Raw genomic sequence first — 15,239 nt, 5'->3', positions numbered from 1 at the left:
CTGAGGGGGGACCTGATTGAGGTGTACAAAATTATGAGGAGCATAGATAGGGTAGATAGAAAGGAACTCTTCCCCTTAATAGAGGGATCAATAACCAGGGGGCATAGTTTCAAGGTAAGGGGCAGGAGGTTTAGAGGGGATTTGAGGAAAAGCTTTTTCACCCAGAGGGTGGTTGGAATCTGGAACTCACTGCCTGAAAGGGTGGTAGAGGCAGGAACCCTCACAACATTCAAGAAGCATTTAGATGAGCACTTGAAACAGCATAGCATACAAGGCTATGGACCAAGTGCTGGTAAATGGGACTAGAATAGACAGGGCTTGATGGCCGGTGTGGACACGATGGGCCGTAGGGCCTCTTTCTGTGCTGTATAACTCTATGACTCTGAGGGCTCAATTTTGCCATTGGGGTTGGGCTGGGGCGTGTCAGGTGGTTTTCATGTCAGGACCCCGACTCTGATGTGAAGTGGGAAAAAAGTGCGATTTCCCCCTAATTGGGCACTTGATTTCCAGCGTGTGGGAGCCACTGGCCAATTAGTCTTTCCATCCTGAAAGTCGCCTCCGATAACATCATCAGTGCTGCTGGATTTAAGGCCTGCAAGCAGCCTTGCTTCTTCTGGAGACTGGAAACGCTTTGGACATTGTATGAAGGACTTCATTTACCGACCATGTCCACCAACAAGCAAAAGTGTGCACCTCGCTTTGATGAGCCCTCCCTCCAAGCTCTGGTGTAGAGAGCAAGATCTAATAAGGAGGTGTTCTTCTCTTCCCCAGGGAGAAAAAAGCCACCACAACAGACTAAAGTTGTGTGGCTGCAAGTGGCCCAGGAGGTCAACTCCATCTCTATGTGCCGCAGAACCTGGCTGCAGTGCAGGAAGAGGTTTCATGACCTTCTCCGCACAGGAAAAGTGAGTATGACTTTCTCATCACCCTGAATCTGATACCCATCGCCTCTCCTCACCAGCACTCTGCTTTGCCAATCTCTTCCTCCACATCCCACTTGACACTTACATCCCTCTCTCTCTTTGGTAACATTCACTTAACTATTCGGCCATGCAGCCCTCACACTCTCTATCACTGTGATGCAATGACAACTTACAACACACAGGGAGGGCCCTTTGTCTCCTTCTAAACATCTATGCTATGGAATCTCTACACTCACTCCTTCATTCTCACTCAAACTCCACTTGTGTCCCTCATTGCAGGAAAAGAGAGCCCACAATAAGAGGGAAAGAATGAGGACAGGAGGGCTACCCTTAGTAGCACAGCTCAGCACCTCGGAGGAGGCGGCCCTGGAAATTGCTGGGATCGAGGAGGATTCCCAAGTGGAGGACGACCAGGCAGGCGCATCATAGCAAGCTGGTGACAGAATAGTTTGGCATCTCTCTCATTAACATTGCATGAGTCACTGATAATGAATCTGATGCTCTAACAGATTGACTTATGATCATCTGCACTATTCAATGTGCATGTAACCTTGACCTCACATCTCTAACTCTTTCTTTTACTCCCCCACAGGACCATCGACAGCCCCCATCCCCACTGTCCAGGAGGAAGAGCCTGAGCTTTCAGACTCTTCAGAGGAAGCGGCAACCTCTGAGGGTGCTGCGTCAGCAGAATTAAGTGCACACCTGCGCAGACAGTCACACCTCGGTGGGACCTTCGGGACATAGAGTAGTCACCTGGTGTATCCCAGCTCACAAGTGAGCATCAGCAGATGGTGGAGACAAGGACAGCAGTGGAGAGTCCTCGTCGGAGGGCGCAGGACGCTCCCAGCTCGGCTCCGCTGCATGACGACCCTGTGCCTCCGGGTCCATCCAGAAGGAGAGCGGTGCTGGAACTCCAGGAACAGGTGCAGGAGTCTCTGGCAGGTTTTGTCTCCAGGGTTGCTGCGAGTGTGGAGCGAATGGAGGAGTCCATCGCTAAACATAGAAACATAGAAGATAGGAGCAGGAGTAGGCCATTCAGCCCCTCGAGCCTGCTCCACCATTCAATGCAATCATGGCTGATCATCCAAATTCGGTACCCTGTCCCTGCTTTCTCTCCATATCCCTTGACCCCTTTAGCCTTAAGAAATTTATCTAACTCCTTCTTGAATATATTTAATTTAATGAATTGGCTTCTACTGCCTTCTGCGGTAGAGAATTCCACAGGTTCACTACTCTCTGGGTGAAGAAATTCCTCATCATCTCAGTCCTAAATGGCTTACCCCTTATCCTTAGACTGTGACCCCTGGTTCTGGACTCCCCCGCAATCAGGAAACAGCCTTCCTGCATCTAGTCTGTCTAGTCCTGTTAGGATTTTATAAGTTTCAATGAGATCCCCTCTCATTCTTCTAAACTCTAGCGAATATAAGCCTAATCGACCCGATCTCTCTTCATACGTCATTCCTGCCATCCCAGGTATCAGCCTGGTGAATCTTCACTGCACTCCCTCCATGGCAAGAACATCCTTCCTCAGATAAGGCGACCAAAACTGCACACAATACTGAAGGTGTGGTCTCACCAAGGCCCTGTACAACTGCAGCAAGACATCCTTGCTCCTGTACTCGAATCCTCTTGCTATGAATGCCAGCATACCATTTGCCTTCTTAACCGCCTGCTGCACCTGCATGCTTACCTTCAGCGACTGATGCACAAGGACACCCGGGTCTCGTTGCACTTCCCCTTTTCCCAATCTATTGCCATTCAGATAATACAGGAAACTCTTTTTTATCCAGCACCAGCGGGACCGGCGTGGTGCCAGTTTATCAAAAAGTCCGGGTTACAGAGAGGTATAGTAAAAGGTACGAGAGCCCCATACACGGCCACAGATCCAGGCGACCCTGTTGCATAACAACAGGTGCAGGAACCCCGGCCACAGATCCAGGCATCCCCGGCCACAGATCCAGGAATGGCCACTAATATGAAGTAAAACATACCTGAACCTACTCCTGAATTTTGCCGGTTAACAGAGATTTCCGGTTATTTAGGTGCCGATAAATCGAGAGTTTCCTGTAATCTGCCTTCCTGTTTTTGCCACCAAAGTGGATAACCTCGCATTTATCCACATTATACTGCATCTGCCATGCATCTGCCCAATCACCCAACCTATCCAAATCGTATTGGAGTTTCTCTGCATCCTCCTCACTGCACACACACCCACCCAGCTTTGTGTCGTCTGCAAACTTGGAGATATTACATCTAGTTCTCTCGTCTAGATCATTAATATATGTTGTGAATAACTTGGGTCCTAGCACCGATCCCTGCGGTACCCCACTAGTCACTGCCTTCCACTCGGAAAAAGACCTGTTTATTCCAACTCTTTGCTTCCTGTCTGCCAACCAGTTTTCTATCCAAGTCAGTACCTTACCCCCAATCCCATGTGCTTTAACTTTGCACGCTAGTCTCTTATGTGGGACCTTATCGAAAGCCTTCTGAAAGTCCAAATACACCACATGCACTGTGATGTAAGAAAAAGGAGACTTACCATCAAGTAACTTTAAAGTAAGCTTTAAGTAACTTATAAACACACTATATACACAAGAGAGGTCTTTACCATGCCTCTGGTAGAAGCCTCTTACAATACTGAACAGACCAGTATTTATACCAGTCCAACAGGAAGTGACATATGACAGGAAGTGAGGTATGTACACAGTTCATAGTTCATAGTTCACAGGAAGTGATGACATAACTTCCTGGAAGTTATCATTTTTATCACACACTGGTTCTCCCTTATCTATTCTACCAGTTACATCCTCAAAAAATTCCAGTAGATTAGTGAAGCATGATTTACCTTTTGTAAATCCATGTTGACTTTGTCCGATCCTGTCACTGTTTTCCAAGTGCTCTGCTATTACATCTTTTATAATGAACTCTAATTTTCCCCACTACCAATGTCAGGCTTACCGGTCTATAATTCCCTGTTTTTTCTCTACCACCTTTTTTAAATAGCGGGGTTACATTAGCTACCCTCAAATCCATGGGAACTGTTCCAGAGTCTATAGAATTTTGGAAGATGATCAGCAATGCATCTACTATTTCTAGGGCCACTTCCTTAAGTACCCTAGGATGTAGATTATCAGGCCCTGGGGATTTATCGGCCTTCAATCCCGTCAATTTCCCTAACACCATTTCCCTACAAATACTGATTTCATTCAGTTCCTCCCTCTCATTAGACCCTATGTTCCCCAACATCTCTGGGAGTTTATTTGTGTCCTCCTTTGTGAAGACAGAACCAAAGTATGTATTTAATTGGTCTTCCATTTCTTTGTTCCCCATTATAAATTCCCCTGATTCTGACTGCAAGGGACCTACGCTTGACTTTACCAATCTTTTTCTCTTCACATATCTATAGAAGCTTTTACAATCAGTTTTTATGTTCCCTGAAAGCTTACTCTCATACTCTATTTTCCCCCTCTTAATTAATCCCTTTGTCCTCCTTTGCTGAATCCTAAACTGCTCCCAATCCTCAGGTTTGCTGCTTTTTCTGGCCAATTTATATGTCCTCTCCTTGGATCTTATGCTATCCCTAATTTCCCTTGTTAGCCAATGTTGAGTCACCTTTTTATTTTTATTTTTATGCCAAACAGGGATGAACAAATTCTGTAGTTCATCCATGCGATCTTTAAATGTTTGCCATTGCCTATTCACCGTCAACCCTTTAAGTAACATTCCCCAATCCATCCTAGCCAACTCGCACCATATACCATCATAGTTTCCTTTATTTAAATTCAGTATCTAAGTCTCTGAATCAACTACTCTCCATCTTAATGAAGAATTCGATCATATTATGATCGCTCCTCCCCAAGGGGCCTCGCACAACAAGATTGTTAATTAATCCTTTCTCATTATATAATACCCAGTCTAAGATGGCCTGAGCTCTAGTTGGTTCCTCGACATATTGGTCCAGGAAACCATCCTGTATACACTCTAGGGATTCCTCTTCCACAGTATTGTTGCAGTGACTATACTTCAAAAGTAAAGCACTTTGGGACGTCCTGAGGTTGTGAAAGGCGCTGTATAAATGCAAATTATTTCCTTTTCCTGCTGGTTCCTATAGGAGTGCCTCTGGTCTGTGCCCTTTCTGTGGGGTGTCTCTGGTCTGTGTTCCTGCTGGTTCTTGTGGGAGTGTCTCTGGTCTGTATTCCTGCTGGTTCTTGTGGGAGTGTCTCTGGTCTGTATTCCTGCTGGTTCTTGTGGGAGTGTCTCTGGTCTGTATTCCTGCTGGTTCTTGTGGGAGTGTCTCTGGTCTGTATTCCTGCTGGTTTTTGTGGGAGTGTCTCTGGTCTGTATTCCTGCTGGCTCTTGTGGGAGTGTCTCTGGCCTGTATTCCTGCTGGCTCCTGTGGGAGTGTCTCTGGTCTGCTCTCCTGCTGGTTCATATAGGAGTGCCTCTGGTTTGTGCCCTTTCTGTGGAATTGTCTCTGGTCTGTATTCCTGCTGGTTCTTGTGGGAGTGTCTCTGGTCTGTATTCTTGCTGGTTCTTGTGGGAGTGTCTCTGGTCTGTGTTTCTGCTGGCTCCTGTGGGAGTGTCTTTGGTCTGTATTCCTGCTGGCTCCTGTGGGTGTATCTCTACTGGTTCCGTGGGGCGGTCCGTCTGCCTGGCTTCCTGTTGTGCCGTGATCGTGCTGGTTTCTCTCCGGTCCCGTTGCCCTGCGGATGTCACGTTCTCCGGATGGCATTTGTGAAGAAGCAGCAGCGCTGTAGGGAGAGGTCGGTACCGGCTCGGCCGGCGGGCGGGCATTGCTCTGGCTTCACGCCAACCCCCGGCTTTAGGATAGAAAACCAGGCCCGAGAACTGGGCCAAAAAATCTGTGGAGCCGGGCAGGAACGGAGGGTCCCGGGGGTGTCCCGAGGGGTGAGCCGGAAAGGGGTGGTAAGGAGGATCCTGGTGGTGGGGATGAGCTGGGTCGGGCGCAGTGAGGTGGGTCCTGGTGGGCGGTGAGAGTTGGTGAGGAGGATCCTGGGGGTAAGGGTGAGATGGGTCAGGCGTGGGCGCGGTGAAGGGGTCCCTGTGAGGGGGGTCCTGGTGGGCGGTGAGGCGGGTTCCATGGGTTGGGCGGTGAGGGGTGAGCCCCGGGGTCGGTGAACCCCGGGGTGGGCGGTGAGGGGTGAGCCCCGGTGTCGGTGAACCCCGGGGTGGGCGGTGAGGGGGGTCCCAGGGTCGGTGAGCAGGGTCCCGGGATCGATGAGGGGTGTCACGGTGAGGGGGATCCTGGGGGACGGTGTCTGTAACGTGTTGTGACTTTTCGGGCTGTAGTTGCAGCTCTTCGCGGGAAGCCTTATTTTGTGTTTAGGTTTTAATCACAATATGTTGCACCTTAAAGAGCCTTCTGTTTTCAGGTAGCTGCTGTATTCAAACTTGGATTTTGTCAGAATAATCTGATAATTTCCTGTGATGTTGAATATACATTATATCAAATCACTAAGTTTTATTTTTTTTTAATCTCACCCTGTTCAGTATTTGCTGCAGCTTTCTTCCTTTGTTGTTGTAGGGGTTGACTTCCTTATCTACAGGATTGCAATTTAAAATAATTTCACAGGGGTTCTTGTTCTCTAGCTGCTTCACTGTGTTGTAATTACAAAATAAAACTTCCTTTATTAATCAGTTTAAAAAAAATTAATAGTCACAACTATTATCCATTCCAAGTCATGTCTCATGTGGTAGAGAGGGCAGGAAACCTCCTTGGCCTTTACTTGGCTGTTTTGAACTGGCTGTTATATTTTCCCTGGTCTCTGCTCAGTGCGTCCCACATTAATTTGACCAAAATCGAAACTCAGTGATGTGAAGGATCATAGACAGACTCATGCTCTGTTCTGCAATGTATTTGTTAGATAGTGTACAAAATTAAGTGTACTTCCCAGATGGCTCAGGGATTTTATCCGGTGCCCAGCCACAGAGACCAGGAAGTTTAATAACCCCTCTTAGATGGTCTCGGCCGGAGTGGTGATGGGAGTTACATTTTCTCTCTGCTTCAGGATTAGGGAGCAGAAAATCAGCTGAGCTTATGCTCTTGATCACTATGCAGTAAATTATGTTAGAAGTGCAGAATGTAGACATAGGGTGTGGATAAGATTGTTATTGCTTCTGCAGTTAAATAATTTGCTGACGCTCATTGTCGAAGCTCAAAGATGAATAATGGGTATGGCCAGTTGGACGAGGTATCTGCTGCAATCCAGTGCGTGTGGCACTGAATACTGTCAGAAAGGTAGAAAATTGATGAGAACATTTAGAAAAAAATTAAGTGCAAGCCATAAGGTTGTAATTTAATAGCCTTCTGATTGATATGCAGCCTAGTGTTATTTGTAATGTGAATCAGAGTATTGAGTTGCAGCTTTTATTTACTGTCCTTTATTCGAGTAAAGCGTGCAAAGTGGCTTATGTGGCTCCTGGGCTGGCTGCTCCTTAATTGAGACATATCTGTCCGAATCTTTACCATGCCTATGTAGCCTTAATTTCCTCTGTCCATTCGCGTGGCCATTTTGGCAGTCACTCTGGACCTGAGCCCAGTACAACAACAACAACTTGTATTTATATAATGCCTTTAACGTAGTAAAATGTCCCAAGGCGCTTCACAGGAGTGTCATAAGACAAAAACTTGACACAGGGCCACATAAGATGTTACAGCAGATAACCAAAAGCTTAGTCAAAGAGGTAGGTTTTAAGGAATGTCTTAAAGGAGGAAAGAGAGGTAGAGAGGTTTAGGGAGGGAGTTCCAGAGCTTCGGGCCTAGGCATCTGAAGGCACATCCACCAATGGTGGCGTGATTTTAATCAGGGATGCTCAAGCAGACAGAATTTGAGGAGCGCAGATATCTCGAGGGGTGCGGTGGTTGTGGGGCTGAAGGAGATTACAGATGTAGGGAGGGGTGAGGCCATGGAGGGATTTGAAAACAAGGATGAGAATTTTGATATTGCTTAACCAATGTAAGTCAGCAAGCACAGGGGTGATGGGTGAATGGGACTTGGTGCGAGATAGGACATGGGCAGCCGAGTTTTGGGTGACCTCAAGTTTACATAGGGTAGAATGTGGGAGGCCAGCCAAGAATGTGTTGGAATAGTCAAGCCTAGAGGTAACAAAGGCATGGATGAGGGTTTCAGCAGCAGATGAGCTGAGGCAGGGGTGGAGACGGGCAATGTTACGGAGGTGGAAATAGGCGGTCTTAGTTATGCCATGGATAAGTTGTCGGAAGCTCATTTCAGGGTCAAATATGACACCAAGGTTGCGAACAGTGTGGTTCAGCCTCAGACAGATGCTAGGGAGAGGGATGGAGTCGATGGTTAGGGAACGGGGTTTGTGGCGGGGACTGAAGACAATGGGAAGGATTTTCATTGGGCCGTGGAGTCGGGATTGGAGGCATGTGGGGGGTTAAAATCCCAAAATCAGGGGTCCCGACCCCATCCTGCACCCAAACCCGCTCCATGCCAGTTTCAAAGGAGGCGGGTACCCGCCCTGCACTGGGACCAGCCTACCGGAGGTGGGAAGGGATTAGTGCCAATTAACTGCCTGTTAACAGGTAGTTAACAGGCAGTTTTTAGCCTAATCCCTATTTTTAAGGTTGGAAGTGTGGGATTCCCGACAGCTCCAAACCACGCCAAGTTAGAGGAGGCGGACCGTCGGGATGAAGGGCTTGGAGGGGTCGAGATGTCGGTGTTCAGGTGAGTGATGTGTGCATGAGTGCAAAGGTAAGTGTGTTTGGTGTGTCTAAAGTGATTTAGGAAGTTTGAATGACCTTTTCTTACCTTTTCAGCCTGCCTTCCTTTAGGTCCCGGGAGTCCCTCATCTCACCGGCACAGAAAGCAGAATGGCTGCGAACTGTCAAAAGTGACAGCCTTCAGCTTACTGTGCAGGAGAGATTTCTAACTGAGTCTGTGGAGAAGGACTCAGATTAGAAGTAAGACTCCGTGTTTGACAGCTTCAAACACTGATATTTCATCTGTCAAAACCTCTTGACAGATGAAATTTCAGTCTGTGACATCACCTGTTGCCGGGTGGCCCTTAATTGGCCTGCTGAGCCTGCTGGGCGGGCTCAACAAGGTCAATCAAGTTAAAATCGCGTGGATTGGCTGCATCTCGATGGAGGCGGGACTACAACCCTGAAAGTTGTAGTCCCGCCTCCAACCCGACTCCTGAATGAAAATCCTGCCCTATGGCTTCGGTCTTCTCAATATTTAATTGGAGAAAATTTCTGCTCATCGGACAAGCAGTGTGTCAATTTAGAAACCGTGGATGGGGTCGAGAGAAGAGGTGGTGAGGTAGAGCTGGGTATCATCAGCATCCAAGTGGAAACTGATGTTGTGTTTTCGGATGATGTCACCAAGGGGCAGCATATAGATGAGAAATAGGAGGGGGCCAAGGATAGATCCTTGGGGGACCCCAGAGGTAACGATGCAGGAATGGGAAGAGAAGCTATTGCAGGTGATTTTCTGGCTACAATTTGATAGATAAGAATGGAACCAGGTGAGTGCTGTCTCACCCAGCTGGACAATGGTGGAGAGGAGGATGGAGTGTCAAAGGCTGCAGACAGGTCGAGAAGGACGAGGAGGGATAGTTTACCTTTGTCACAGTCACAAAGGATCTCATTTGTGACCTTGATGAGAGCCGTTATGGTACAGTGGAAGCGGCGGAAACCGGATTGGAGGGATTCATACATGGAGTTCCGGGAAAGATGGGAACGGATTTGGGAGGCGACAAGACATCCAAGGACTTTGGAAAGGAAAGGGAGTTTGGAGATGGGGCGGTAGTTTGCAAGGACGGAGGGGTCGAGGGTTGTTTTTTTTTGAGGAGAGGGGTGATGATGGCAGATTTGAATGAGAGGGGGACAGTGCCTGAGGAGAGCGAACCTTTAACAATGTCAGCTAGCATGGGAGCCAGAAAAGGAAGTTGGGTGGTCAGCAGTTTAGTGGGAATAGGGTTGAGGGAGCAGGAAGTAGGTCTCATGGACAAGATGAGCGTGGAGAGGTCAAGAGGGGAGATCAGAGAGAAACTGGAGAAAGATGCAAGTTCAGGGCTATGGCAGGGGGGATCTTTAGAGGAAATTTGGCCCGGTGGTCATGGGGAAGGAAGGGACGTGGCAGAGGCAGCTGATCGGATGGTCTCAATCTTCGAGACAAAGAAGTCCACGAGCTCCTCGCAATTGTTGTTGGAGGTGAAGGTGGAGGAGACGGGAGAGGGGTTTAAGAAGACGGTTAGCAATAGAAAATAGTAGCCGGAGGTTATCTTTGCATTCCAGAATGATCCTGGAATAGTGAGCAGTTTTGGCAGACAAGAGTAGGACCCAATAATGCTTTATGTGGTCCAGCCAGATCTGGCGGTGAATGGCTAAACCAAGTGTGCGTTCCTTGGACTTGAGGGAAATCAGATGTGGGCCGTACCAGGGGGAACAGCCAGGGTAAGAGAGAGTAATGGTTTTAATAGGGACTAGGGCATCAAAGATGGTGGTGAGGGTGTGGTTGAGCACTTCGGTAGCTGCAGAAATGTTGTGGTGAATGGAGGGCCAAAGGCTGGACAGTTGGGATTTCGTAAGTGCAGTTGTAACAGAATTGGGAGAGTTTTTTCCAGGGGTGGACACAGAAGGAAGTAGGGTTGGGTGGGGGATGTGGGTGGAGAGCAATACAAGGAAGTGGTCAGGGATGGCCTTATCTGTGATTGACATGATGGGAGTAGCGAGGTCATGAGAGATGGCAAGGCCAAGGGGGTGGCCGTGAATGTGGGTTAGGGAGTTCATATGGAGGGAGAGATTAAGGGAGGGTAGTGAACTCAGAGGAGAAAGAGCATGATGAATTGACATGGAGTTTGAAATCACCGAGGGAGGAAAGCAGTGAGGATATCTTGGTGATAAATTTTTATTGCACTTGGGTGGGCAGTAGAGAACAAGAATTTTAAATGAGATGTGAGGGGGTGGAACAAGGTGCGATGCTCAAAGGAGGAGAAAGTGCCAGAGGAGTAGGGGGTCAGACCAAGGTGTGATTTGGTAATGAAAGCCACACTGCCATCACCGCGGTCTGAGCAGGGTAAGTGGTGGAAGGTATAGCCAGGTGGGGAGACTTCATTTGAGGGTAAGGCATCATCACCCCTCAACCAAGTTTCTGTCAGGGCCATGATGTCGATGCCATCGTCCACGATAAGCTCATAGATGGCAAGGGCCTTGTTCGCAAGTGAACGGACATTCTGGAGGGAGATGCGGAGAGGGTCAGTGATGGCTGACTCACTGCCAGCGTCCACAGGGTCCGCGCTTGGAGGGGTGAGTTGGACGGGGAGGAGATTGGCAAGATTAGTCCCCCGCAGGTGCGCTGGACGGGATGGTCAGTGAGAGAGTAGGATGGATCAGTTGGGGTTGCTACTCATGAGGAGACAGCGACGAGTGCCACGGTGAGCCCTTCGGAGGAAGCCAAGAGAGACACAGAGGGAGGCTGTAGGCTTACTTAAGAGGATGCCAAGCCTGGGACGGCGGCAGGAGTAGGAAGGTTGAAGAGTAAGGAAGAGTTAGGGTAGGGATTTGGGAGGGTATTGTATCCGAGAGAAGAGGTGAAGGGTGGCATGACGACAGGAGAGACCGGTCAGGGAGGGATAGAATGAAAAGAAAAGAGGGGGAGAAAAAAGTGGAAATAGAAGTGAACGGCTCGGGTCTGGAGCGGCAGCCAAAATGCGCACGCGAATGGACACGGAAAAACTCAAGTTACATAGGCCTGGTTATGTAGCAATCATAGGGTTACATATTTTCTGGTAGTGGCAGAGAATAGGTTGGTGACAATAGTAGGGAGTCCAGAGTTAACGTCGGAGGTCCCGTGGAAGGAAAACGTTGACATAGGTAGAATGGAGTCGGCATGGAGCATCAACGAACTGTTGTCCAAGTTCAGAGAGAGGTGTAGCAGGCGAGTGAAGTCCACAAGCTATTTGAAGGGTAGAGCATTGAAGGATGGAGTTTATTGCCGCGGTAACGAGAATCCGTTGCGGTGCAGGGAGATGTTGGCGAAGTTGGGGGTCACTGTAGATCAGAAGCAGCGGAGAAAATGTAAAACCACAAGCCAGTGACCAATAAAGCAGAAAAACCAGTAGAACGAGTCACCCAGCTCATCGGAGAAACAACAGCAACCAGCAGAAACCAACAAAGCAGAAAAACTAGTCGAATGAGTCATCCAGCTCAGCAGAGAAACAGCCACAGTGGGGAAGATAATTTCATAGCGGGGAGGAATACGCATCTTATCTTCCTTTTTCTTCCACTCCTCTTAATATCTCCTTCTTTGGCTCAGTGTTAACCTTTGTCTAATTACGCTCCTGTGAAGCACCTAGGGATGTTTTCCTACATTAAAGGCGCTGTATTGTTATGGAATATAAGGCATTGAATGATGGTTGGCCTAGTGAAAGTTTTATCTGTGCAAGTCCACTGTTTATTTGAGAGTAGTTTATTTCCTTTCAATCAGCATCTACCAGTATGTATTAAATAAAAGTGAGCACAGTGCCCATTGGATTTTCAGTTTACTGCATTATGATTTCACTTTCCCTTTAGTATTCACTCCACGGTTGTGTAAAATGTGATTGCAGAACAGAAACTATATTAAAGGTAGCGCTGTAATTATATTGAATGCTGTGAGAGGCTCATACATTGCTTGTGATTCACAGGATAGTATCGTAAGGATATTATTTTGCAGCTGGGAAGCAAAGCTATAAGGTACTTGAAATAAATTGTATCTTGAAAAATACACAGTACAGTGAAATGTACTATCATGTCCACATTACTTCACAGTGCACCAGTAATGAGACACTGATCCACAAAAGCTGCTTTCTGCGCATTGGTTATTGTTTTGGGCAGGAGGTGTGTATTGTAGAATATACATTATTAATATACCGTCAGGTAAAATGTCTCTTAATAACCTCTTTTTGTGGAGCCCAGTTTATGGAATGTCATGAAAATACTTGTAAATTGTGAAGGAATAAGAAATATACTTTACATAATTTAAGTTCTATGGGCAATTATCTAGAATCCTTTCTAAACAAATTGCAGTTTGTTGAGTTTTGAAACTGCGTCACCTTCTAGTATGTGCATACCATGTGATAGAGCCACATCTTGATCTACTGATTTTATTCCTGGCAAATATGTAGCATAAGATTGTAGTTGTCAAGGTCTGATTGGTCCACATCCATGTAACCCATGGGGGTGGGGACTTGACTTTTTTTTAACAGATAGAATCATACAGCACAGAAGGAGGCCATTCGGCCCATTGTGTCTATGCTGCCTCCTTGAACGGGCTGTCCAATTAATTCCACAGTTATAGCTGCTCTTTTGTCTCAGTTTTTTCAGACTTCTGTCTCAGTCCATCTGCCTCTCTCTCGCTCTCTCTTATTTAACAATGACAGACAGCTTGGATTGGTTATTTTGGAGCATGGGCGTGGTTTTCATTGCCATACTACCAAGTTGACCACTAATGAAGAGTGCTAGGCTTTCCCCACTGATGAGAGTACGCACCCAGCACTCTGGGCTGGGATCTCATTTTGTGCCCCCACTCAATTATGAGCAGGTAGCTAGACTCGTTATTGATCCGTCTTTCTGTTGGTCTTCCACTCTCTGTACAGATTGAATGCTTTCCTATTTCCTCTGTACATCTCTGATTGTCTCTGACTCTCTTCAATTACTCTTTTTCTCACTCTTTCTTTAAGTGTCGCTCATTCCTTCGAACTCTCCTTTATACATTCCACTCTTTCTGTGCAACTTTTTTTGTTAAAAATCCCACAGAAGAACGGGAGTCAGCATGTCAGAGGTGATTACTGGGACTGGGTAGAGAGAAGTCATAGGCTAGGCACAGAAAGGAGAAACCAACATGTGCTCGTGAGAGAGAACTCGGGACTTGGATCGACAGGAAGTTGAATTAAAGAGGACAACATAGAAGAACGAATCTTAGGATTAAAAAAAGAATAGGATCTCCCTGAGAAGAAGCAGGGGTGTGAGGGCTGGGAGGGATTGGGGTCACTGCAGCATGTGGCCAAGGGGAAGTGAGGGTGGGGCAGGTGGCTGGTTGAAGAAATGCAGAAGAAGTTCCTAAATACCAAACTGTTTACTTTTTATCTACAAGCAAGGGAGGATGCCCTAATTTCTTGTGTATTATTAGTAGTGATCCTTGTATATTTAAAAAAAAAAGGTAGAGCAGTATCTATGCTGTTTACTGTTTGTGAGGAAGATTGCAGTTACCAAATATTTGCAAATGTAGGAAGTCACACAACACCAGGTTATAGTCCAACAGCTTTATTTGAAATCACAAGCTTTCGGAGCGCTGCTCCTTCGTCAGGTGAAGTGAAGAGAAGCTTCTCTTCACCTGACGAAGGCTTCTCTTCACTTCACCTGACGAAGGAGCAGCGCTCCGAAAGCTTGTGATTTCAAATAAAGTTGCTGGACTATAACCAGGTGTTGTGTGACTTCCTACATTTGTCCACCACAGTCCAACACCGGCATCTCCACATCACAAATATTTGCAGAGTAAGTTCCTGATCCTGTTGGATGTTTAATGACAGCTCTGAGTGGCCCTGTTTACTAATTATTTGAACAAAGACAAGTGAGCAAGAGATTCAATGCCTTAACTATGAGTCATAGTTTAAACTGTGCTTCAGAAATATAGCTATGGAAATGAATTACTGTTTGCCACAAGCTGGCAATTTGAATTATCTGCTATAAATTGTGATTCCTGCTTAAAGCTAGAAAACATATTTTTTGTTTGCTGCAGTGCCTTGTTCTGACTGGAATAGCTCTTCCTAATTTTAGCATAGTGTTCTGCATTTTGACTTGACATATTTGTATACTGCCTGTTGCTTTAATACAATTTTGTAAATTTGAAGAACTGTTCATGCAAGTTTATGGATATAGGTTAAAATAACGCAGATTGATTTTTAAAATATTCGTCCCTGGGATATGGGCGTCGCTGGCAAGGTCAGCATTTATTACCCATTCCTAATTACCCTTGAGAAGGTGGTGGTGAGCCGCCGCCTTGAACTGCTGCAGTCCGTGTGGTGAAGGTGCTCCCACAGTGCTGTTAGGGAGGGAGTTCCAGGATTTTGTTCTAGCGACGATGAAGGAACAGCGATATACTTCCAAGTCAGGATGGTGTGTAACTTGGAGGGGAAATTGAAGGTGGTGGTGTTCCCATGCGTCTGCTGCCCTTGTCCTTCTAGGTGGAAGAGGTTGCGGGTTTGGGAGGTGTTGCCGAAGAAGCCTTGGCGAGTTGCTGCAGTGCATCTTGTAGATGGTACACATTGCAGCCATGGTACACTGGT

General features: G+C 47.0%; 1 protein-coding gene across 2 annotated transcripts in view; it reads left to right on the top strand.

Moving 5' to 3' along the window:
- The first annotated feature begins 5,513 nt into the window (after positions 1 to 5,513).
- nsmaf (neutral sphingomyelinase (N-SMase) activation associated factor) overlaps positions 5,514 to 15,239 on the top strand; it is a 103,831-nt gene continuing 94,105 nt past the window's right edge. The window contains exon 1 of one of the 2 annotated variants that reach the window (XM_085992997.1): positions 5,514 to 5,689. In XM_085992997.1, coding sequence (XP_085849123.1) covers positions 5,652 to 5,689 — 38 coding nt within the window. In that variant the 5' untranslated portion in view covers positions 5,514 to 5,651. Of the gene's footprint in view, positions 5,690 to 7,814; positions 8,636 to 15,239 lie in introns of those variants that run through there. The other variant, XM_085992998.1, reaches the window with a different exon arrangement.

Source organism: Somniosus microcephalus, chromosome 7 (genome assembly GCF_052327205.1).
Source record: "Somniosus microcephalus isolate GS21.2 chromosome 7, FLI_Smic_1.0, whole genome shotgun sequence".
NCBI lineage: Eukaryota > Metazoa > Chordata > Chondrichthyes > Squaliformes > Somniosidae > Somniosus > Somniosus microcephalus.
The sequence above is the reverse complement of the archived record's forward strand: the minus strand, read 5'-3'. Positions and strand labels throughout refer to the sequence as shown.